Genomic DNA, 26,284 nt, shown 5'->3' on the forward strand with positions numbered 1-26,284 from the left:
TCTTCCTCAAAAAAAAAAAAAGCGAAAGAAAGAAGGAAATAGATAATTACAGAGAGTAAAGGAATGCTGGAAGAAAAGCAGAGTGCAGTGCTGAAAGCCCAAGGTCACAGAAGGTTTGTTTTGGAGAGCACTGGACCTCCTCTCTAAGGAGGTCATGGTGACAGTGAGACCTAAAAAATTATAAAGAATAGACAGGTGTGGTGTTGGAGGAGCTGGAAAAGGCCACTGTAAATGGGACATGCTGAATGAGAGACAGAGTAGAGAAAGCTGAGGTTGGAGAGAGATGCAGGGGCCAGATCGTGTGGGAATTTGCAGGCTTAAGTAGAGAATTGCAGTTTCATTCCAAGTTCAGAAGGAAGGCACTGAAGGGACTGAAGCAGGGAAAAGACAGCATTCAATGTATTTGTTTAAAAGAGCATCTGGTTGTTGTGTAGATGATATTTTGTTTGTTTTCCCCAGTTTTGAAAGTAAAGAGAGCAGAAAGGCAATAGTTATTGTAAATGAGCATATTTGGCTGTGGAGCTCATAAAAGGCGGTGACTATCAGGTGAAGCCTTAGGAACTTCACGTCTTTCATTACAATCAACTCTATTTACACGCCACTGAAAAAAGTTTCGTAGTATTTATGACTAGAAGGATTACCAGCATTAACTCTAAAACTTTGTATACACTAAGAATAATAATATTAGCAAATGCTTGTTATATGCCAGACGATTTTCCAAGTGGCTTAAGTGTATTACTCATTTATTCCTTTTAACAACCCTATGAAATAAGTTCAGTTGTTCTCCACAGTTTATATATGAAGAAATTGAGGCACAGAGATTATTTGCCTAAAATCATATGCTGAATGAATCATAATTTGAGCCCAGACAATCAAGCTCCAGATTCCATGCCCCAAACCCATGTGTTATGCTGTCCGTCTGCTGTTGTTATATGATAGTGTTTGTCTTGTTTTTCTACACGGCTGATATCATTGGAAAGTGGGTTCATTCCCAGGGTTTTGATTGTTTATTTGTTCTAGGAGTCCTTGTACCATAGATTTATCATTACTATAATGACAAGAATGTTTAATATCAGCCTTCTGCCATGCTATTGTATGAGTCTTAGAGAAGCACAAGTCACCAATGTAATCACATTATCAAATAAAATGATATTGGCTTGCCTGCCATTCTCACTCTACTCCCACTTTCAATCCATTTGAACCCTACTCATGTCCAATTTCTACCTTGTTTTTACCAACAGAACATGCAGAAGTCAGAGGTCGGTGATGAAAAATTACACAGTATTAACAACATTCATCCTGGTGGGACTGACAGATGACCCAAATCTCCAAATTCTGCTTTTTGTCTTTTTGTTCATCACCTATCTGCTGAGTGTGATTGGGAACCTGACCATCATCACCCTCACCTTTGTAGATTCCCACCTTAAAACTCCTATGTACCTCTTTCTCCGGAATTTCTCCTTTTTAGAAGTCTCTTTTACCACTGTCTGTATTCCCAGATACCTGTATACCCTTGCCACTGGGGACAATACAGTTATCTACAATCCCTGTGCCACTCAACTATTTTTTGTTATCGTCCTGGCTGTGACTGAGTTTTTTCTCTTGACGGCCATGTCCTATGACCGTTACGTGGCCATCTGCAAACCCCTGCATTACATGACCATCATGAACAGCAGAGTCTGCATCAAGTTCCTTATTAGCTGTTACATGATTGCTCTGATCATCATCATTCCACCCTATATCATGGGCTTTGAGCTCGAGTTTTGTGACTCTAATGTCATAGATCACTTTGGCTGTGATGCTGCTCCCATCTTGAAGATTACCTGCTCAGATACAGAGTTCATAGAGCGATTTGTCTTGGTTCTGGCTGTGTTGACACTCCTGTTCACCTTGGTGTGTATAATTATGTCCTACACATACATCATCAGGACCATTCTCAGATTCCCCTCTGTGCAGCAGAGGAAAAAGGCTTTTTCTACATGTTCTTCTCATATAATTGTGGTTTCTATCACTTACGGAAGCTGCATCTTCATCTATATCAGACCACATGCAAAAGAAGGGGTCGCTATGAATAAGATCGTGTCAATACTCACGACTTCAGTGGCCCCAGTAATGAATCCCTTCATTTATACTCTGAGGAACAAGCAAGTGATACAAGCTTTCAAAGACATGATCAAAAGGGCTGCATCTATCTCAAAGAACTAAAGGACTAGTGAATTTAAAAGGTCAAAATGTAAAAGAACTCCTTATACCTATTTTTAACAGTTTTATTGAGATATAATTTAACTACTATAAAAGTCACCAGCTCTAAGGTTCTATTCAATAAATTCTAGTAATTTAATAGAGTTATGCAACCATCACCACAATCCAGTTTTAAAACAATTCCATCACCCCAAACATCTTCTTGATGACCATTAGCAGCCAATCACCACTTCCATCCCCTAGTCCCCAGCAACCACGGATCTGTTTTCAAATTTGCCCTTTCTGGACATTTTATATAAATGGAAACATATAATATGCAGTATTTTGTATCTAGCTTCCTTCATTTAGCATGTTTTTGAGGTTCATCCATGTTGTAGCATTTCTCAGTAGTTATTCCTTTTTCTAGCAAATAGTATTCCATCATGTGGATATACTACATTTTGTTTATCCATTCACTAGTTGATGGAACTTCGGATTGTCTCCATGTCATTGTGAGACATAACGTTTTCTTTTTTTTTTTTTAAACTTTTTGTTTACTGCAGTAACGTTGGTTTATAACATTGTATAAATTTCAGGTGTACATCATTATACTTTTATTTCTGCATAGATTACATCATGCTCACCCCCCAAATACTAATTACAACCCATCACCACACACATGTGCCGAATTATCCCTTTCGCCCTCCTCCCTCCCCCCCTCTCCTCTGGTAACCACCAATCCAATCTCTGTCTCTATGTGTTTGTTTATTGTTGTTATTATCTACTACTTAACGAAGGAAATCATACAGTATTTGACCTTCTCCCTTTGACTTATTTCACTTTGCATAATACCCTCAATGTCCATCCATGTTGTCACAACTGGCTGGATTTCATCGTTTCTTATGGCTGAGTAGTATTCCATTGTATATATATACCACATCTTCTTTATCCATTCGTCCCTTGATGGGCACTTAGGTTGCTTCCAAGTCTTGGCTATTGTGAATAATGCTGCAATGAACACAGGAGTGTATGTATCTTTATGCATTGGTGTTTTCAAGTTCTTTGGATAAATACCCAGCAGTGGAATAGCTGGATCATAGACATAACGTTTTCATTTCTTTGTAGCTACAAGGCAAACTGTTGAGTTGTATGGTATCTACCAAGCTGTTTACCAAATCTGTACCATTTTATATTCTCACCAACCATGTGTGAAGGGTCCAGTTTCCTCACATACTCACCGACTCTTTATTTTGACTCTTTTTTTATTATAGTCATTCTCATGGGTGTGTAGTGGCACCTGACTGTGGGTTTAATTTGTGTTTCCCTAGTGACTAATGATATTGAGCATATTTTCCTGTGCATATTATCTGTTTGTATATCTTTTTTTTTTTTGTGAGGAAGATCAGCCCTCAGCTAACATCTGCCAATCCTCCTCTTTTTGCTGAGGAAGACTGGCTCTGGGCTAACATCCGTGCCCATCTGCCTCTACTTTATATGGGATGCCGCCACAGCATGGCTTGACAAGCTGTGCATCAGTGCACGCCCGGGATCCGAACCTGGGCTGCCAGCAGCAGAGTGCGTGCACTTAACCGCTACACCATAGGGCAGGCCCCTGTTTGTATATCTTATTTGGTGAAATTTCTATTCAAAGCTGTTGCCCGTTTTTTAATTGGGTTGCTTGTCTTATTGATCTGTAAAGACTCTTTATATATTGTGCTGCAAGGCTGTTATGAGATATATAATTTTTAAATATTTTCTGCCAGTCAGTGACACTGTTGTTCTTGTTTTTCATTTCCTCAATGGTACCTTTTGAAGTGCTACATTTTTAATTTTGCTAAAGTCCATTGTTCCACTTTTTATCTTTAACAAATGTGCTTTTAGTGTCTTATCTAAACATCTTGATAGATGTTTCTTTTATGTTCCTTACCTCTTACATTTAGGTCTTTGATCCATTTTGAGTTAATTTTGTGTATGGTGTGAGATAAGAGTCTAAATTTATTTTTGCCCATGGATATCCAATTATTCTAGCCCTATTTGTTAAAAAGACTAGGCCTTTCCCCTATTGAATTATCTTGGTAACTTTATTGAAAATCAATTGACCATAAATGCAAGGGGTTATTTTTATATCTCGATTCTGTTTCAATGATACTTGCACCAATACTGCACTGTCTTGATTTTCCTGACTTTATAGTAAGTTTTGAAATTAGGTAATGTAATACCTACAAGTGTGTTCTTTACCAAAAGAATTTTGGCTATGCTAAGTCCTTTGCATTTACATATAAATTTTAGGAATAGCCTTTCATCACCTTAGATTTTAATTCTTTCACCTCACCATCCCACATTTCTTTTGTACCCAGAGCCCACACTGTTGGATATATTAAGCACTCTCTCCTTTCAGCTCAATCTATTCTTAGGAGGAATTGAGGAAAATTCCTTTATAAGTACATCGTTCCATGTCATTACAAAACCTTGGTTATTATCTCAGAGCCAGGAAAAGTTTTCATTTCTAGGAATATAACTTAGGGAAACCCCTACTCATATGCATCAGGTTACCTGCATAAAAATATTTATGACATTACTATTCATAGTAGTGAAAAACTGGAAACACAACATATGTTCATCAGTCAAAGAACAGATTAATAAAGTGTGGTCATATTCATACAATGGAATACTGCAGAGTCATTGAATAAACTTTACCACCACCCATCAATATGAATGTATCTCATAAAAATAATGGTAAGGGGGAAAGTAAGACACAGAAGAATGTATATAGCATAATTCCATTCATACAAAAGATTTTTTTTTTAAAAAAGACAAAACTAGACAATATAATTAATATTGCACTCACTGATGGTAAAACTACAACAAAAAATAAGGAAAAGATCATGGAAATAGGAGTATACTTATGTCATTGGGGATGGGGAGAAAGGTAATTATGATGCAGAGAGGTGAGAGGGACTTTTCTAAGGTTATGGAAATGATCCATTTCATAACTGAATGGTAGTTACATTGGGTGCTTGCTTTAGAGTTGTTATTCCAGAAGTGCACAAATGTTTTACGCATGCCTTATTTATGAACAAATAGTTAAAAGAATAATTGGTATAGAAAGTAGCCATAAAAATTTTGATAAATAATCAAAAGAGAATATTTGTTCAACTATAAGCAAATTAATTTGAATACCTGATGAAATAGATAATTTTCTAAGAAAATATAATTTATTCAAGTTGACCCAGGGAAGCAGAGACAATCTAAACTGACTTCCACAGAAGAAACAGGGAAGGTTGAGGAAGAGGTGTCCTTCAAAATGCATCAGGCCTGCTGCGATGGTTTCAGAGGTGAGTTCCTCCAAACGTCTAAAGAGTGAATAACTACTTAGCTAGCCCTTCTAGATAACTCTGAGGCTGACCCCTTTCACAATGATTATAGCTCTTTGAGTCAAAATAGCTTTTCTTGGATCTTCAGGATGTAGTTTGTATGTAAGTTTCTTATCCACTGAAACTACATTTGAAAATTAAACATTAGTAGATTTAAGTTCTATTGTTCTCTCTCTAGCATCAATTATAGAATGTTCTTGTGCGTTTATTTTGATTCTTCTTTACCAATGAGTGACATCTCACTGAAGTCCTTTCCCAGTTTACTCTGAGAAGCCTATCGCTGTTTTACTTTCTGGTGTAATGTATATGTCTACCCAATACATCAAGTCCAACCGTACTTGGTTTGTAAGATTTAGGTATTTGCACACTGTAGCTGTAGTCAAAGACATATTCTTAAGCCCAGAGCTCCACGGTGCCAGTGACTTGTACAGTGTCCTGGAGGGTATAAGGGACAATGAAGGAAAGAGGCAATGTCACTAAAACTTCTCCTAACCATATCCCACTTTACACGGCCAAGCACAAGTCAAGCCTAACTGAAAGGAACCTGGAAAGACCTTTCTACCCTTCCTGGAAATCCAGAAACACTAAAGGAAAAGAATGATAGGTTTGAATACATTTTTTAAAAACCTTTTAAAAAAGCTTCTGTGTGGCAATAAATAAATAAATAAAAAACAACAAAAATGTCAAACTGGGAAAATATCTGCAACTGATATTAGTGACTAAAAAGCTAAGCTCTCTAATTCATAAAATGCTGAGAAATCAACAAGAAATAATCACTATCCTAACAGAAAATAATGCAAAGACAATACAAAAATATTATTCAAATAAAATAAAAAAGAAATAATTCCTAAACAAATGGAAATATAGTCAAACTTGTTGATAATAAGACAGACGTTAAAACATCACTGAGTTACCAATTTTTACCTATCAGATTGAAAACACATCCAATAGTTTGATAATACACCTCACTGCAAGGGTACTAAGGAAACTGACCCTGACGATATTTGTAGGAATATAAATTGACCTAAGCCTACAGAGCACAATTTGACAATAGCTATCAAAATTCAAATATCAAAAGTCTAATTCAGGGGCTGGCCCCGTGGCATAGTGGTTGAGTTCGGGCCCTCTGCTTCCGCTGCTCAGGGTTCACAGGTTCAGATCCAGGGCGCGGACGTACACACCACTCATCAAGCCAAGCTGCAGCGGCATCCCATATACAAGGTAGAGGAAGATGGGCACAGATGTTAGCTCAGCGACAATCTTCCTCAACCAAAAAGAGGAGGATTGGCAACAGTTGTTAGCTCAGGGCCAATCTTCCTCACCCAAAAAAAAAAAAAAGTCTAATTCAAATGCATTCAAAACCCTTCATTCAAGGAGTTCTATTTTAGGGGATTTATTCAAAAGGTAGGTGAATAAATGTGTGAATTAACATCCCTTTAAAGTCATTCATTCAGCATTTCTTATAGTAACAAAAGAAGTTAATCAATTGAAATGTCCTTCAATAGAAGATTATTCTATTCTATTCAATAGAAGATGTTCCAGTCTGTGGAATACCTTACACCTATAAAAAAATTTTTTTGAGCTCTTTGTGTATTGACATGAAAAGATTTCCATTATACCATATATTTAAGTAAGAAAAATGTAAACCAGTGCATATAATATATTTCTGCTGTTTAGAAAAAGATAAAAATTGGGGCTAGCCCAGTGGCGCAAGCAGTTAAGTGCACGCGCCCCACTGCGGTGGCCTGGGGTTCGCTGGTTCGGATCCGGGCACACACCGATGCACTGCTTGACAAGCCATGCTGTGGTGGCGTCCCATATAAAGTGGAGGAGGATGGGCACGGATGGTAGCCCAGGGCCAGTCTTCCTCAGCAAAAAAAAAAGAGGAGGATTGACAGATGTTAGCACAGGGCTGATCTCCTCACACACACAAAAAGAAATTAAAAAAAAAAAGATAAAAATTGATCATCTAATTTTACATATGTCTAGAAAAGCAAAAACACACTGGAAAAATAGTGGAAGTGTATAGACAGGTGATTGAATGTATGAGGATTAGGTGATAAAAATGAGCTTCCACTGTATATCTTCTTATACTTTCTGCTGTTTGAAAGCTTTAAAAAAATCATATAAATGAATAGGTGTTCATCATATAAATACATACAAGTACTACATACAAATACAACTCATGCAATATATTCATCAACAAATGAACTTACATATTATATAAAATGTATTTCTAGTTCATTCATATTTAAATTTTATATCATACATCATTCACATTTGTATTTAATTCATATTCACGATTCATGCAAATTCATACATAATTCATACAATTCGCAGTAAGAAATGAATTTATACAATGTATCCCTCATAAAAATGAATACCAATACTACATATTACAATATGTGTCATGCACTAGAAGTGATAATTTGAGGGAAATTTATAATCTTAAATGCATATATTTGAAAAAGAAGACTAAAATTCAACTTTCTACCTTAGAGGAATAAAACAAAATACACTCTAAAGAAAGAAGATCTAAAGATAAGGTGTAAAGATATAAGCAGAAATTAATGAAATGGAAAACAAAAGTACAATATGAGGAAAATTAATAAAGCCCCTCTCAAAAAAGGCTAATAAAGTTTTCATCTTCTGGTAAAATTGATCAAGAAACAATAAAGAGGTTACAAATAATATTAAATATAGAAAAGAAGACTTAATAGATACATCTTAGATAACAAAGATTTAAAAAACTATAAAAATATTACATTAGTAAATGTAAATTTTAGTAGAATGGACTCATTAAAAAATGACCTCAAAAAAACAAATATAAAAAGCCTAAATGCTATAAAACTTAAGAAATTAATCATAGTTTAAAATCTTCCAACAAAGAGAATATCAGGCCCAGATACATTATGCTTGAGTCCTACTACTCTCAAGGAACAGATAATTCCAAAGAAATAAAACATTTTAGGCACCAGGAAAAATGTAACTACTCCCCAATTTATTTTATAAAGCCAGCATAACCTCCACCCTAAAACCATGTAAGAAAAGGGCAAGAAAGGAAAACTGAAGGACAATCTAACTCAGGAACACATGTACAAAATCTTAAGATCTTAGCAAGTTGAATCTTTTTTTAATTAAAAAAATAACGACCAAGTTTGGGTTTATGTCAGTGATACAAAGGTGGTTTAATATTAGTAAATCTGTTAATATCATTTCATTGCCCCAATAACAAAAGGAGAAAAGTTGTGTATTTATATTACTAGATACGCTAAGTTTATGTTACTAGATATACTAAATTTATTTTATTTTATTTACACTAATTTACTAGATATAAAATCTTTTTGATAAAATTCAATACTCATTCATGATAACTCCTAGCAAGCTATGAACGGAAGTGAATTTTGGAGTGTCCAAGTGGACCTGAAATAATTATCTTTCCTCAGTTATCTTTCTTACCCCAGTTATAAGTTAAAAAATAAAACAATCTGACACAAACGTTTATCACAAACAGTGGAATAGTGAGTGTGCAATCTCCTAAGTACTTGTAATAATGAGTCACATGATTGGGCAAAACACACGTGAGGCGAAAGGATGCCCAAAACCAACAGGAGGCGCTCTCTCTCCTGCGATGGGAGACACTGTGGCTTCACCCAAGTCCAGCATCTCTCAGGGCACCCCTGAGGGGCTTCTTTCCTGAACTCCACTGAAGAAAACCTTGAGCAATGAGAAGAAAAGTGAAAAGAAACCACACTTGTGATTTGTCATCTGACAGTTATTGTTTTATACCTGACCTGTTTCTGATTCTATTATTGCATCTTCCTTTCTCCAAGGACACAGTCCCAATTGATAGTCATTTTTTTGCTCACAAAGTTCATTAAAGTTCATTACACTACAGGTTAATTAGTGACTTTTGAACCTAGAATCCCAAGGAGTCCTTTTGTTAGTTTAATCAGATGATCCCTGTACACCTGTTGAGGACCAAACAGATACAACTTATACCATTCTTGTTAATATAGAATTTATGGGGAAACCTGTCTTCCTGTATAGAGGTCAAGTTACGGACTTTGTCTGAACTAAAGAGAGTTTCTCACCATCACAACGGTCTTTAATTCTTTCAACTATACAGAACATATGAGCATTTTTCCCGGAATTAAAGTCAGAAAATATCCTTCATTTGGGATCCCTAGAAGGCGGTAGAAGGTAAAGGATATTTGGGAAAGATCCCCAGGAAACTGTGAGTAATGGGAACCTAAGAGACCTCTGTCCACTCACCCTGCCCCTGAGTGTTGAGTACATGAACAATGCTGTAGGACACACTGTCTCTAACAAGCTCTTGCTCTGTTCTGACTTACACTAAGGATCTTTGTGGTTCAATTACCCACAGAAGCCAAGAACGGCAACCTGAAAGGTCAGTATGATTTACTTAGTCATGCTAGTCCTCCATCCTCCAGAAACCAAGCAGTTCAAAGTTACAGGCAGAGACTTTGACCTGTGTGTTTCAAAACCTAGGTCCTAAATAATTATGAACTGTTTCACAATAGTAATCAATGGTTATATCCAATGTTACTCTATTCTCTAACAAGTGACATATTAATTTTAATAAGACAGTAGAAAGGTGTTTTGGGAGAAGTTTGAAAGATAGGACAGCAACATTTTAGGGAGGAATATAGTCTCTTATGTATGAGATCCTGGGAAAGTGTTTCTATTCTCTCAATCCAGCTAAAACGCCTCCCTAATGTTTATTTTTTACTACACAACTTGAATGTCTACCTCTAGATGTAATTCCCTAAATTTCATGAGCAGCACCACAAAGCATACTTGAGAGGGTAAAACATTCTGTTGTTCATATGACAACACAACAATTCAGTGTATTTTCTTATGTTATTCTGCATAAGTTTACCCAGTTTGTTCCAGATGAGACTAAGACACTAACGGATACTGATTTTTGCAAGGGCAGAAGTTAGAATATTATGGGTACACAGGGCTTAGGCCAGGTTGAGGAGAGCCTGGTGGGCATCATATGTGGGTGCTTGGAATCTAGATCAGAAGACAAGGAAAGATAATAAGAATTCTTCTCAACTTCAACATTTGGTCTAGTGTGATCATTCCCTGAGTGATACAGCACCTGGGAGGCAAGTAGCTAGTAGGCCAGCCATTTATGACACACCCAAGTCAGACTCCTGTCCATAAATCCAGAGTCAGAAGGCACTGATGTGTGATCTGAGCACATGTTGGGAACAGACACTGCAACCTCGGTGGGAAGGAAAGAACCATATTTCCCCAATCTCTGGGGAAACTCATCTCAAGATCATTGTGGGAAATATGTTGAGACAGCCAAGAGAAAACCATTCATGTTCCAACTAATTGAGGTCTCCTGGGAAGATCTTGTTCCATCCCACTAATGAGAGAAACTGGAAACCCTAGAGACAGTGACTGCAAATGGGAAACATTTCAGTTGCTACAAATGGAATTAATTACTATTGTTGAATACCACCTGTCTCTGTATTATGGCCTCTAACTCAGAAATAAAGAGGCCCTGGACACTGATTCATCTAGTTCCCTGAAGGTTACTCGACAGACAGCATCACCAAGAGGATGCTGGTCATTTTCTCAAAAGATAAAGAAGAGAAATAGATCAGTCAAATAAATAGTTGAGAAGGCAGTGTTTTGCAGTGGTTAGCAGTTGGGTTTCGGTAGTCAGACTGCTTGTATTCATATTCTTACTTTACCACATCCTAAGTCAATGACCTCGGGCGCAAGTCTAAATACTTCTGGATCTCAGTTTCTTCGATTGCAAAATGAGGATTAAATTACAACCAATCTCAGAGAGTTGCTCTGAGAATTAAATGAGGTAATCTAAGTGTTTAACATAATATCTAACTTTAGTAACTGCCTTATAAATCTTGTCTATTATCATTACCATCCTTGGAAAGTTTGTGAATTAAATTGAATACAGTCAAAAGGTGAGGCTTTTCCCTGGTATCTCCCATAAAAACCTGTTCTTATTCCAGTAAATTCCTCATTAGAATGTATTCTTCTATTGAAAACATAAATATGCCAGGAAGAGTAACATGTATATGATTATCAGCTTCTAAGATACTAGGGGAATGTATTTTCCAGATCTCCTACAGCATTGATGGTACATTTTCCCAGAAGTAATGTAGAGACTGGAGAAAGAGCTGGAATGGACTGGGTATCCTTGGAAGACAAAGAAACACATTACGAGTGGCAAACTTCCTAATGGGTGAGTGGAAACCAGGAAAACGAAGAAAATAATTTCTGAAACTCTCTCCTAACTTGACATAGTGGACAAAAGGCATAGAAATCAGATTTAGGAAACTTGCATTCTTCCTTAGACTTTGCTCTTAACAAGTCCAGTGACTGCTCCCCTCTGATTTCCATCTTCACAATTAGGAGATTGGTTAAAATAATCTTTAATAATCTTTATGTCTCAATTTGTATAGCTCTCTCAAGTCCTTGATCATTTTATTTATAGTAACCTGGCACTCATTTGGCTGTAATTTTTTTTTTTATTTCTTGTTCCTTTATAATAGTTTAAAGAGAAAGAGAGAGGACAACATGTACAGGGCATAAAAGAGATTTCTTATAAATTAGTGGGGAGAATTACAGGGAAGTTCTCAAGTAATTACCATGTGATGAAAGAAGAGGGTTGTAAGACAAACTCAGAAGAGAGTATGAAAGCTGTGGTTACTGAGGGGATAGGAAATGAATGTCCCAAGGAACAGTGTTTGAATTAAGAGATTTGGGTAGGGAATCATATTAGAAAGTGCAACAGTGTAGGTTATAAATGTAAAAAAGATTCTGAGAGAATAAGTCACTTGTTGTATCATATCTAGTTGAATTATATTCATGATGAACAGGCCTAAAGACACATATTAGTGTTTTAGAATTTAAGACGACCTTATAATTTTGTATTTAATTTCAAAAGTAGCAGAAAACTTAAAATACTTATATGGAATATAGTGAGGGGGGGCAAATCTAGGGATAAGGGAAAAGAAAGTGTGGGAGAGTGTGTGAACACTGTTCACACAGGGAGGGGCAGCAGGTCACAGAAGAAGAAATAGAAAGAGTAAATAAAATGTATTAAATGTACCAGGCATGACTCTGAGCCTAAAACAATTAATTTGTCTAATATTTATAATAACCCATGAAGAACATACATATTATTTCCATTTCACAGAACATACAGTTATTATTTGCATTTCACAGACCAAGAAATGGAGCCTATTACTGAACTTTCCAAAGTTTCATGGCCATTAAATGGTTGACCCAGGTCTCAATCCCTGATCTATCATGTTCCAGGGCCCACAGTCTTAACCCCTACCTCTTATAATTAACCCAGATGGGCTCTCTCAGAGGAGACCTAAGGACAGAGTCTCAAGTAGCTTTGGCCAAGCTCCTTCAAAGAAAATAGGGTAAAGAGATGAACAAAAATGAGAACTACATTTCTAGGCCCCTCCCATCTATGATCCTTCCTCCACCACACCACTCTTAACCTGAAATAGCTTTAAAAAGATTAATTCTTATTTACTCTTAGGTACAGATGAAATAGCCTAGTGTAATTATGGGGGATTATGACTGATCACATTCATTCAGTAAAAATTTATTGATGATCTGCTATGTGCCAGGCAAAGAGCTAGTCCTGGATTTACAGGGGTTTACAAAATAGATATGGTTTGTGTTCTCAAGGAATTTGCTGTCGAGTGGGGGATGAATCTATAATTACAAATTACAGTAAAAGAAATAAACAGAGTAGTGTGCTTATAAAATTGGAGGTAAGAGAGAACATAGATAGGATTCTCCAGAAAGGCATCTTTGAGGGGATTATATTTAAGTTGGCACCTGAAAAATTAAGATCCAGCCATGCAAGAATGCAAGCCGAGCATTGCAAGAAGAGAGGAAACATTGCAAAATCTCTGGGGTGGAAAAAACACGGCATCTTCAAGGAACTGAAGACGACCAGTACAGGTGGATAGGCAAGAGACGAATTAGGGGCATTACACAGTGAGGAGAGTGTGAAGGACCTCGTAAAGCAAGGTAAGGAGTTTGAATTTTATTCTAAGGGAAATGGAACTCCATTGAGTGGCTTTAAACAGAGAAATGGATCTCATGCATGGTTTTAAAAGATCACTCTGGTTCTGTCTTTAGGGTGGACTCATGAGAGTGTTTCTGTGCAGTTCAGAAAGGGAAGAGAGCAGAAAGGCATGAGGTACTTTAAAGAAGAATGTGGATTATCAGAGGGAGCGATGAAGCAGAGGCAGAGAGGAGAAAAATTTTAACTTCTCAACCTTAACTACAGCCAGACCTGTTTACCTCACATGGAACCAAGAAGACGAGCACACCTTGAGGTATTATTGTCATGAAATGACAATTACAAACCATGCATATTTTTATGATAGAGTTTTTCTGTTTAGTAACATAGATAATGTAAAATAGCTTCATTTCCATGGGATTGTTGATCAAAGAATCCCTTTACTATTGAATTAATACTACCTCAATATAGTAATTAGAATCTTTAGTAAGAGCCTTCTGGCTGGTATCCAGGGTAATGCTCAACAGGGGGAGTCCAGTAGCATTATTGATTAACTATCAATTAACTACCACTCCAACGGCATTCTTGATTAACAGGTAACAAACAAAATAAAATCTTGGCTTAGCTAACATTTTCACCTCACCTCACTGAGAAATCATGCCGACAGTCTCTTTCTCTGATCTAATTTCTCTCTTATTTTTACACACATACCAGACCAGAGTCAGGAATCAGTGATGTGAAATTATACAGCAATAACAACATTCATCCTGGTGGGGCTAACAGATGGTTCAAATCTAGAGGTTCTGCTTTTTATCTTTTTGTTTCTAACCTACTTGTTGAGTGTTGTCGACCATCATCACTCTCACCTTGGTGGATACCTGCCTTAAAACACCCATGTATTTTTTCCTCTGGAATTTCTCCATCTTGGAAGTGTCATTTACAACTGTCTGCATTCCCAGATTTCTCTACACAATGGCATCTGGGGACAATACTGTTACCTACAATGCGTGTGCCACTCAACTATTTCTTGGTATCATCCTGGGTGTGACTGAGTTTTTCTCCTGCCAGCCATGTCCTATGACCGTTACGTGGCCATCTGCAAACCCCTGCATTACACAACCATCACGAGCAACAGAGTCTGCATCAAGTTCCTTATTGGCTGTTACATGATTGCTCTGATCATCGTCCTCCCACCCTATATCATGGGCTTTGAGCTCGAGTTTTGTGTCTCTAACATCATAGATCCCTTTGGCTGTGATACTGCTCCCATCCTGAAGATCACCTGCTCAGACACAAAGTTAACAGAGCAATTTGTCTTGGGCACGGCTGTGTTGACGCTCCTGTTCACCTTGGTGTGTGTAATTATGTCCTACACATACATCATCAGGACCATTCTCAGATTCCCCTCTGTGCAGCAGAGGAAAAAGGCTTTGTCTACATGTTCTTCCCATATAATTGTGGTTTCTATGACTTATGGAAGCTGCATCTTTGTCTATATTAAACCATCTGCAAAAGAAGGGCTCGCTATGAATAAGGTGGTGTCAGTGCTTCACCTCAGTTGCCCCTGTAATGAACCCCTTCATTTATATTCTGAGGAACAAGCAAGTGATACAAGCTTTCAAAGACATGATCAAAAGGGCTGCATCTACCTTGAAGAACTAAAGGACTGTTGACTACAAAATGACAAGTTATAGGAGAATTCCCTATCTCCATTTTATTTTCCCCTAATGGTCTATTAGTCATGATTTTATGTATCACAACACTATTCTGTTACCCTTTGTGCCCACTATTCATACATATATTAAATAACCTTTTTAGCTCTATCTGTTCCCAGAAATACATGGGAATGAATCTGCAGTAAACATTTATAACCATACACCTGTTATTACTTACAGAATCAAGGAATGTCGACAGCATCAATTTACTATCACATTGGTGGTCAGCTACCCCTGTTGCGCTGCTGCTATGTCCTGATCTGAGTCCCCAGTTTTCCAGGAACATCAGTGATGATGATGTATGTCTGCAGGAATGACCCTTATCTCCCTGTTTGATAAAACCCATTATTCTATTTCTCCCACTTTTCAGGGACATATAAATGTAGACCAAAATTTTCCTCTAATTCCATTTGCTTAAAAGTTTCACAACTTCTTTTTATAAAGGCCAAGCTCTTTCCAAATAGAATTTCATATGCTTGTCATCAGTATGTGTATCTGTGTTTGTCTGGGTGTGTTTGTTTCCTTTTTTGGAATGTCAGCTTAACAGGCCTAAAGGGGCTAATGGATGGATGAAATGTGAGTGACAGCTTAGACTTGCATTCTGTTCTGCTATCCAAGTTTTTCATTATAATGATTGTTCTAGGTACAAAAAAATGATCCAATCTCAATCACAAAGGCTTACAAAATTAACCAATGAATAAAGAATAATTTTTAAGTTTGCAGTTTTTGTCTTTTCAACTTAGCCCCTCTTCTCCACTGCTTCTTTCTTTCATCACAATTTTCTGTGCTTATCCGATGCTCGAGGAAGATATATGCCGTACCAGGAGTCAGAAACACTACCAGTTGCTCTCTGGCATTTACTACCAACAACTCAGGCAAGTCTTTCAACTGCCTCATCCCTTCCAGATTTTAGGAGGTGTTAGACTGAGGAGCGAGGTGGAGGAGTCAAGAAGCCCTAGAAAGAGGCAAGAAATTCCAGTGATACTTGGGGAGCTATTCCAAGCTGGTTTATACCACTAAAAACGACCATAATGGATGAGCAGTCCCAGTATCCTGCCGCTAGAGGCAAAGAATGAATGGGTCTTTTCTTACAGTGAAAATTATGTTACGGGAAATGAGTCTTCATTCCCCTCATTCATTCACAGTCTGTCCACTGGAAATCACTTGATGCAGAATATGCCTCTAAAAACAAAATGGGAAAGGAAGATTTGTGGGAATTCTGAACCGTGGACTAAACGAAGCTTGGTTAACAAGTCAGGTCATCAAGCCGAAAGAGCAATTAAAGGACATATTCAGTTTGCTGAGGGTAGATAAGAGTAAAGGTGATGCTGTAGATAGTGATTTTTCTTATCCTTTTCCTTTTCTTTCTCACATAACTTTGAGAATGAACAATCCCCTATCATACGACATACTTGTTCCTAGGATTATTTTATTAATTTATCTCTCCTTCACTAGACACTAAGCTCCTTAAAGTCAAGGACTGTGTCTACTTTTACTTACCATCTGAATTTCCAATAGAGTTAAATTCTACGCCATGCGCTTCTTCCACTGGGCTGAAGAAAGCCTCTGCCGTTCTTACCCTAATCCCACCCTGATAATACAAAGGTCCCATGGTCTTACCAAGGCCACAGAGAAGCTCCTCCAGGCATTAGTCCATGAAAATATCCATTGGCCCCACCTGCATGGCCTTTCATGTCTACTAGATCTACTGTTTCCATGCCATTCTTGTGAATGGAAATCTTTGGGAAAGATGGCCTGGAAATCTTAAACCTAGGATCTAGCACCTTGTAGTGAATCCCACTAAGCTGTAATCACCAGGGAGGAAGGCACAGGCTGCCTTTTTTGTGGAGCATCCACAAAATCTCTTTTTAATCTTTGAACTGTATTTTCAATAAGTTTAGGCTTTGAAAATAAAAGTTAGATAGCCCTTAATTCACTATCTCAAAAGTTATCTTGCCATACAAGATTCATCTTTCCATGGCTTATCCAGGACTCTCCTCCACCTAGTACAGACACATCAGTCTTAGTGGTGGTGGCTTTCCTTTTATCTTGCTAACACTCCTTAACTGTAGGGTATTAGTGATTCTCTCTGCTAAGACATAATTAGACTAGATTTTATACATCTCAATAGTAAGATGAGGAAAAGAATGCATAATTGAAGATTGTTATGAAGGTAAGAAAGTACGTATTTAAAGTTCATAACACTTATTAGGTACTTCAAATGGTGAAACCGTATGTGAAATAAAATAGGATACAGGAAAAAAAGGGAGAAAAAATATTTGTCCATTCCTTCCTTTGAAATTCCTGCTTTGTGATCAGACAGCCCCTTCTGATTAATGACAGTTAAGTGTATCACCTGGTGCCACACATATTCCTCCTTGTCCCCCATTGTATCAGAGAAGCTCTTGCTGAATCCCAGATGCACCACTTGCATCTTACGATGCATTGCTGTAAGGCCTGCTCAACATTATGACATGGTTGGTCTGTCAGAATCCAGCTCTAGATAGGTAATTCCAGAAACATGATCACTTGTTTTCCCATAGTCATATATTAGCACATATCCCAGGCCCATAAGCACACACTTTTGTTTTTCAAAAGGTCTATAATTCTCCAGTGAAGGTGACATGGCCTTGTTCTCAGAACCCCACAAACCTATATTATGATTCTCCCACTGGGACATAACATAAGCTCCACATGGCATGTTTTCCCACTACTTAAGGCTTGATCTTTAAAATTTCTTGTACTCTCATTATGGAGATGGGAGCCTCTATGTGAGCTACCAGCTAGGCCTTCTGGCCTATCAATAGCCTATTAATCATGCTCGGTTTTTTATTACCTTTTTCTAGAGTGTCAATATCATTTAGCAATAACCATCTGTATTAGTTTTCTATTGCTGCATAACAAATTACCACAAATTTTGTAGCTTAGAACAGCACACATTTATTATCTCACGGTTTCCATGGGTCATAAGTCCAGACACAGCCTAGCTGGGTACTGTGCTCAGAGTCTCATAAGGCTACAATGAAGGTGTCAGCCAGGCTGCATTTTTTCTGGAGGTTGGAGTCCTCTTCCAAGCACACATGGTTGTTATCAGAATTCAGTTCCTTGCTGCTATAGACTGAGACCCTCAGCTCCTGGATGCTCCCTGCAGTTCCCTGCCATGGGGCCCTGTCCATAAGCAATTCATGTCATAACAGCTTATTTCTGAAATATCAGCAGGAGAATGTTTTGCTCCAACCTGCTAAGATGGAGTCTCATACAATGTAACCTAACCATGGGAGTGACATCCCATTACCTTTGCCATAGTCTACAGGTTAGAATCAAGTGAAAGGTTCCACCTGCCCTTGAAGGCAAGGGCTTACACAAAGGCATAGACACCAGGAAGTGGGAATTATCGGGTGTCATCCTAGGGTCTGCTTTCTACACCATCTGTATTAGGATTCTCCAGAGAAATAGAACCCTACAGGATATGTATGACATAGGATATGTATAGATATGTATAGATATATATATATAGAGAGATTATATGGATACAAAGATAAAAAGATATAAAGAGATATATATATATAATATATAAATATATATATATATAAATATATAAATATATAAATTTTAAGGGATTGGCTCACACAATTGCGGAGGCTTGGTAAGTCTAAAATCTGAAGGGTAAGCCAGCAAGCTGGATACTCAGAGAAGAATTGCAGTTCAAGTCCAAAAGTCTGCTAGCAGAATTCCTTCTTGCTCAGGGTAGATCAGTCTTTGTTCTATTAAGGTCTTTAACTGATTAGATGAGGCCCACATTATAGAGGGTAATCTGTTTTTCTCAAAGCCTACCAATTTAAATGTTAATTTTATCCAAAAAAACACATTCACAGAAACATCCAAAATATTATTTGACCAAATATTCGGACACCATGGCACAACCAAGTTGGCATATAAAATTGACTATCACACCATTCCATCCCATTGTCCTTACAGGTATTATTTCCACCATATTCTCAAACACCTGACACATCTCAGCAGCTAGTTCATCACTGTCCACTGTGTGTACCATACCAATTCAGCAGTATGGAGAGTTTTAACATTTAGACTATGTAGGAGACTATATATTCCAAAGATGATCCCATCAACATATATACGATCCCACTGAGGGCAGAGATTCATGCTTGTGGAATAGAGATATATTTTGGATATCCAAATTTTGAATTTGTCTCGCCTGTCTGTAATGCTGCTGCTGGCACCATCATTCATGAACTCACAGATTGTCTTACACACCATGGTGCCGTTCTGCACTGCACTGCACTGCATCCGATCAAAGCACTGATTTCATAGCAAAAGAATTGCAGCAATGAGCCCATACCCATGGAGTGAACTAGTTAATCTCACCACATACCTCATCATCCAGAAGTCGTTGGCCTAATTGAAAGGTGGAATGACTTTCTGAAGATAAAATCCCAAAACCAGTTGGGAGGCTCTACCCAAAAAGATGGGGTTTTGTCTTACAGGATGCAGTATAGCCATTGAATCAGAGAACATTATTTGGTGTTGTCTCCCCCATGGCCAGAATGCGTGGGTCTGGGAATCGACAAGTAGATGCCGGGCTGATGATGTCAGCATCATGGCGGCATAAGACAGTCTTTGTCCCCCCCCCGCTTAACATCTACAATTAGGCCTCTATCCGCAAACAAAAGTGCCTCTGTGGGAGCTGTGGGATCCGGCATCAAATGCCAAGGGACCCGGGAGCAGTCTCGCCCTTCTGTGCATCAGGTTATAGACAGACAGACCCCAGTAAGGTCTCTGGAGCCAGCTGGAGCCTGTCAACCGGCTCCAGTGCCTCTCAGGCTAGGTCAGGCCTGGAAGCACTTGGAAACGCTGACTTGGCAGATACCCAAGGACCAGAGAGCCTTGGTAGCACTCCAGGTCTTTAGAGGGGAAGTTCCAGCGCTCTGTTGAAGCAGAAAAAAGAATTACAAGTTTGGATGCATTTGAGTGGGTAAGAGGAGCTTTGCCAGCATCACCCCTCCCTCAGGGGCAGCACAGCTTAGAGAAAGAGGAGGCCAGGGATCCCTCCCACAGGAAAAGGGAGAGTGCTGAATGAGCGCCCAGCTTCCCCAGCTGTGCAGGATGCTGCTAAAGTAATCCATCTCTCTCTCACAGCACCCAAAGTATTAAAGCTAGAGCTCCAGGACGGGGAGGAGAGAGGAGATCAGGAAAGAGGCCTGTAAGAAAATCGGAGGGCATTACAGGGACACGGTTCCTGCTGACTGCCTTCTGGACTCCCCAGCAGGAAGCCCATCTATGAGCGACTGGGAACACGTCACCAGAGGATCCCCCAACTGGCCTGTGGGCACCCCTAATGCCCTGAGTGCCAAACACACACCTCCCCTCACTCTGTGGCCACTTTCTTGTGCAGTCCTGAGGGTGGCGAGAGCAAGCTCAGGTGGACAAGGAGCACGTGCAGAAAACAGGCCAGGGTCAGCATGCGAGGGAGAAATCACAATCCTAAGCTGTGGTGCCACCATTGGGAAAACAAAAGAGAGGTTTCCAGCAGCCAGCCTGGTGCATTTTGCAGTTAGAGGAGACAAACAAGCTTAAGACTTCTGAGACAAGAGGGAGCAAGAAGCGTGAAGCTGGTGTATCCATAGAAGGCCAGAGAAGCATCATAATGCAGAGCCGGATAAAAGTCTCTCTCACCTGCAGGCAGCTAGTCAAGATTGGAGGAGATGACTGCTACTTCACATGTGAAAATAGTGATACAAAACTCCAAGGAACACCAAGAATCAAGAAACATGACAGCACCAAAAGATCACAATAACCCTCCAGTAACCGAACCCAATGACATGGAGATCTACGATTTACCCGATAAAGAATTCAGAAAAGCTGTTTTGAGGAAACTCAATGAGCTACAAGAAGACAACTCAATGGCAAAAAAACAAATAATCCTTTTTAAAAATGGGCAAAGGAACTGAATAGACATTTCTCCAAAGAAGATATGCAAATGGCCAACAGGTATAAGAAAAGATGCCCAACATCACCAGTCATCAGGGAAATGCAAATCAAAACCACAATGAGGTATTACCTCACATCTGTTAGGATGGTTGTTATCAATAAAACAAAAGGCCCGGTGGCATAGTGGTTGAGTTCATGCACTCCGATGGGGCAGCCACTGGGCCTGCAGCTCCTCCAGCTCCTCGGCCAGGTGGGTATGGCTCTGGGGTGAGGGACTCCAGCTTGTCCCACGGGTCACCCGCATCGTGGAGATCGCAGGTGGTGACAGCAGACGTGGTTCCAGTTTGTCTCTCGTCTTCCCGACTCCATGTTCATCTTCCCTCCCCAGCTGGCCCAGCTGAGACATGGGGACAACACCTTACACAGACTGCAGAATCAGGTCCCCCAGCACGGGAGCTCTGACCCCTCTGATAAACCCCTTATTCTCTGTGGCTCACGGAGGTTCTGCTTCTCTGATAGAACCACAATTGATACGACAATCAATAGAAAAAAATCTATTTTAGTAAGCTACCCAAACAGTGAGAGTTTAAGACAAATAACCTGAATGTGTCATAAATGTTTAATTCTTTGTGGACTCACTCCCTTGTGATACCAACTTAAGCCAGCCAGCAGTGAGATCTCAGCCCATGGAGTCAACATTGTCCCTCTCACCAGACTCTGAATCTCAAAGCCAACTGGATGCTGAGCTCCGTCTCTCCACTGCTGATCCCTCTGTGAATCTCTCACACCACTCTCCTTTCCTTCCATTCCTCTTACACCACCCTGGGCTAGACCTTCAGTGCTTCATTCCTGCCTCCACACCTCCTACCCTCAGACCTGCTATCGCCCCCCAAAACCTACCCAAACCTCTGCTCTAGCAAGTCAGCCTTCAACACTCATCAAAGACTATGTCCTTCCAGATCAAGTCTAAACCCTCTGCCTAGATGTTAAGACCTTTTATAATCTGTCCCCACCCTACTGCCCCACCTTCTTCCCCACTGGTCCCCAATATGTGCCCTTTTCCCAGTGTGGTCAGTCTCGTCTTCCCTGTTGGGGTCTGCCAGGCCCATTCCATCCCTGGGCCATCACTCAGATTTGTCCCCATGCTGTGGGACCTTTCCTTCTTCAAGTCCCAGCTCAAGTCTCATCTTCTGAAAGCCTTCATCAAGGCCATCGGATGTAGTATTTAAGAAAGAAGACTCTGGAGCCAGCCAGTCTGGATTCAAATCCTGGCTTTGCCCTTATCAGCTCTCTATGACTTTAGGCAAATCACATTATCTTTCTGTGCCTCAGATTCCTATAACTGCACCTACCTCATAGGGTTATTCTGAGGACTTAGGGAGTTAAATCACATAAAGCATTTGTATCACTCCTGATACATAGCAAGTGCTTGATAGGGGTTAGTTCTTATTTTATTTTTATTTTTATTATTACCTGACCATTCCAACCCTCTCCAATATTCTTTTACCCCCAATTTCTACACCTGGTATAGTAGAGACCACATCACTCAAGCACTTAATCATAGTCCATCCTGTACTGTTTGCTGTGATTTCATGTGCAATAAAGAGGAGCAAGAACATTTTATCTGTAATCGGAACATCAATAAACAATAGCTTACTCATGAACATAAAATATGCCTCATTCTTAATGTGCAGAATAAGCAGGAGAACTCGCCCTGCTTCTTGCTGGCAGCATTTAACCCCTAAGAGACCTCGCAGGAAAAAGATGCGGACAAACTGTCAGGAACATGAAGACATGAAAATGCCCACAAGGGGCCAACCTGGTGGCATAGTGGTTAAGTTCACATGCTCTGCTTCGGTGGCCCAGGAATCATGGGTTTGGGTGCCAGGCATGGACCTACACACTGCTCATCAAGCCATGCTGTGGCAGCGTCCCGTGTGCAAAATGGAGGGAGATTGGCACAGATGTTAGCTCAGGGACAATTTTCCTCAAGCAAAAAGAGGAAGATTGGCAATAGATGTTAGCTCAGGGCCAATCTTGCTCGCCAAAAAAAAAAAAAGAAGAAGAAGAAAATGCTCACAAAATGGTGCTGAGACTCATCCTCCTGGTGCATTTGAAAACCAAAAAGATGACATTTTGAAAGACATGGTTTTCACATCAAGAAGAGCTTCCTGGAGGGTGGCCTGATCAGAGGCAGGGACCTCGGCCATCAGCTGCTCCTCCTGAAACTGAACAGCACCCAAGTTACAGGAGACCCCAAAGGTCCAGGGCCCAAGGGGCCACTAGATGGCGATAGTACCTGGGTGGGGTGGGTCCCTGATGCTGCGCAGGCTCCCGGCACTCCCCCCATGGGCCGTCTGGTTTACCACCCAGACCGCTGAAGGCTCATGAGTTAGTTTGCAGTTCAAGACAATACGGAAGTCTGTGACACTCAACTTTTTTGGGTCTCTGTTTCTTCGGCTTTAAAACAAAGGGATTGGTGGAACCGGAGGGCAGCTAACAAACTACCCAGTTCTGGAATTGTACCGCATAGGGAATATCGCCCATAATACTGTCATATCTTTGCATGGTGACAGATGGTAACTGGACTTATCATGGTGATCATTTCGTAATGTATATAGATACTGAATCTCTATGATGTACACCTGAAACTAACAGGATATTGTATGTCAATTATACTTCAATAAAAAAGAAGAAGAGCAGTGAGAGCCAACAGACCTTTGCAAGCACTTGAGCTTTGCCTCGAGTGAGCTAGGAAGCAACGGAAGGTCATGAGTGAGGAACGACATTAATTGACTCATGTTTTAAAAGAGTCGACCCTGTTGCTGTGCTAAGAAGAGACGAGAGGGTGATGGAGGCAGAAGCAGGGAGACCAGTTAGGAAACAACTGCCATCATCCAGACGAGAGATGTGGTGGCCGAGATCAGGGCAGTAACAGTAGAGATGGGGAGAAGTGACTAGATTCTGGACACGGAAGATGGAGCTGAGGGGAACTGCTAAGGGTCTAACCAGCAGATGTAAAACAATTAGAGGAGTCCAGGATGGCACCAAAGTTTGAGCCTAAAAAACCTGCAGGCAGAGTTGACATTTATGGAGATAAAGTCTGTGGGAGGTACTAAGGTGGGGGTGGGGAGAAGGGAGGTAAAGGGAGAATTTTCCCGTCAGGTGTTCAAGCTCTGTTCTTGATTTATAAAGTCGACCTTGTATAACAGATGGAGCATATGATCCAGCAATTCCACTATTAAATATATCCCCCCAAAAATTGAAAGTAGGGACTCATACAAATATTTGTACACTCATGTTCATAGCAGCATTATTCACAATAGCCAAAAGGTAGAACCAACCCAACCCAAATGTCCATCAATGGATGAATGGATAAACAAAATGTGGTATACACATACAATGGAATATTATTCAGCCTGAAAAAGGAAGGAAATTCTCACATGCTACAATATGGATGAACCTTGAAGACATTATGCTAAGTGAAGTAAGCCAGACACCGAAGGACAAATATTGTATAATTCCACTGATATGAGGGACCAAAAGTAGTTAAATTCATAGATACAGAAAATATAATTGTGGTTGCCAGGGAATGGAGGGAGGGGGGAAGGAGAAGTTATTGTTTGATGGGTACAGAGTTTCTGTTTGGGAAGATGAAAATGTTCTGGAGATAGATAGTGGGTGATGGTTGCGCAACAATGTGAATGTACTTAATGCCACTGAACTGTTCACCTAAAAATGGCTAAAATGGTAAACTTTATGTTATGCACATTTAAAAATTTTTTAAAAATAAATAGTGATCCCACAGGTTAGTCCTGTGGCAAGGGCTCTATAAGGCTTTAGAGACTTATACATACAAACTCCAATGAAAAATTACTCTAAAGTTTTCCCATGGTTAGCTGTGGGTGCAGGAGTATCTGCATCCATTCCACCAACAGCGCTTCAGAATAGGGAAAGGGAGGTCATGAGGGTGGGCAGGGGTGACATAGAAGCCTATTCAAGGCAGAAAGAACAATATGAAAGAAGATAGGACTGGAATAAGATGGTCAGAGAAGCAAAGTGAGCAAAGCGGATTGAAACAACAGGGACATTGTGGACCACAAATGGTGGGAGATCTGATGACAGCTTTGGTGACCAAGAGAAAGTCATCGTGGTTAACCGTTCCGTGTAAAGCTGATGAAGGGGCATAATTACAACAGCTCACATTTATGGAGCATTTTCTGTGTGTCTGAGCACTGTACGCGGACCGCCTGGCTCAATCCTCACAACCACCACATGAGAGAAGTCCTCTAATCATCCTAATTTCACAAATGAGGAAACTAGAACTTGCCTGAGGTCAGAGGAGCAGAAATAGCATTTAAACCCAGGCAGTCCAGCTCCAGAGCAGGGCTCTTAACCACTAGGCTACACAGCTCACCATGCCACACAGCGTGACATCGGACACTGTGACTTTATGGGTTGACATCCATAGATTCATTTTACAGCATTTCACCCTCCAAAACCCGCTTGAGCCTTCAGGACATCGTGTGACCAGGGAGATGTTTTTATTCAAAAGCCCCGCTGGTCTGAACTTCACAGCCTTATCTCAAAGTCCAGCAGTGGCTCGCTGATCAGACCTATCGATCTTCCACTTATTGACCAAAATGACTCTTTATGACAACAGCTGACAGCAGTGAGGCCATGAGAAAGCCAACACAAGTTCTGTTTCTGTTCAAACTTGTTTTTAACAATTAAGGGAAATGGCAGAATTCTCTTGAGAAGTTGACTTAGAGAAAGCTGGAAGCTAATGGCAGAGGCAGGAAAGTTCATTTCTGGCACTCTCATGAAGTAATGTTTACACGACACTCTTCTTTAGAGTCCATAAAAGTGAGGGACATGCAAGCTAGTGTCTAAAGGAACATCCATGACCAGGAAAAAGCCCGTGACATGGTCTGTTGATGAGACCCCAACAAAGATAACCGTACTCTTTCACCTATAGTTTAAACCAAGGCACGTGAAGGTGAAAAGCC

The 26,284-nt window shown here is 39.8% G+C and overlaps 1 protein-coding gene, 1 long non-coding RNA gene and 1 pseudogene across 2 annotated transcripts in view; 2 read left to right on the forward strand and 1 right to left on the reverse strand.

The window, feature by feature from the left end:
* Positions 1 to 1,227: 1,227 nt before the first annotated feature.
* LOC101390826 (olfactory receptor 6C2-like) lies at positions 1,228 to 2,205 on the forward strand. Its single transcript, XM_004429199.2, has one exon. It carries the CDS (start codon positions 1,267 to 1,269, stop codon positions 2,203 to 2,205), a length of 939 nt encoding a protein of 312 aa, XP_004429256.1. The 5' UTR covers positions 1,228 to 1,266.
* Positions 2,206 to 8,353: 6,148 nt separating this feature from the next.
* The window catches only part of LOC147914704 (uncharacterized), a 30,855-nt gene continuing 12,924 nt past the window's right edge, over positions 8,354 to 26,284 (reverse strand). The window contains exon 3 of the long non-coding RNA XR_015554881.1: positions 8,354 to 9,272. This is a non-coding gene — a long non-coding RNA (uncharacterized LOC147914704). The remainder of the gene's footprint in view (positions 9,273 to 26,284) is intronic.
* LOC101404716 (olfactory receptor 6C2-like) lies at positions 14,346 to 15,273 on the forward strand (annotated as a pseudogene).

The sequence above is a fragment of the Ceratotherium simum genome, chromosome 17 (assembly GCF_057802395.1).
Source record: "Ceratotherium simum simum isolate JZ-2026a chromosome 17, ASM5780239v1, whole genome shotgun sequence".
NCBI lineage: Eukaryota > Metazoa > Chordata > Mammalia > Perissodactyla > Rhinocerotidae > Ceratotherium > Ceratotherium simum.

What these genes read in the sequence shown, in the direction of transcription:
- LOC101390826 (XM_004429199.2), top strand. Translation starts at nt 1,267, where the DNA reads ATGAAAAATTACACAGTATTAACAACATTCATCCTGGTGGGACTGACA.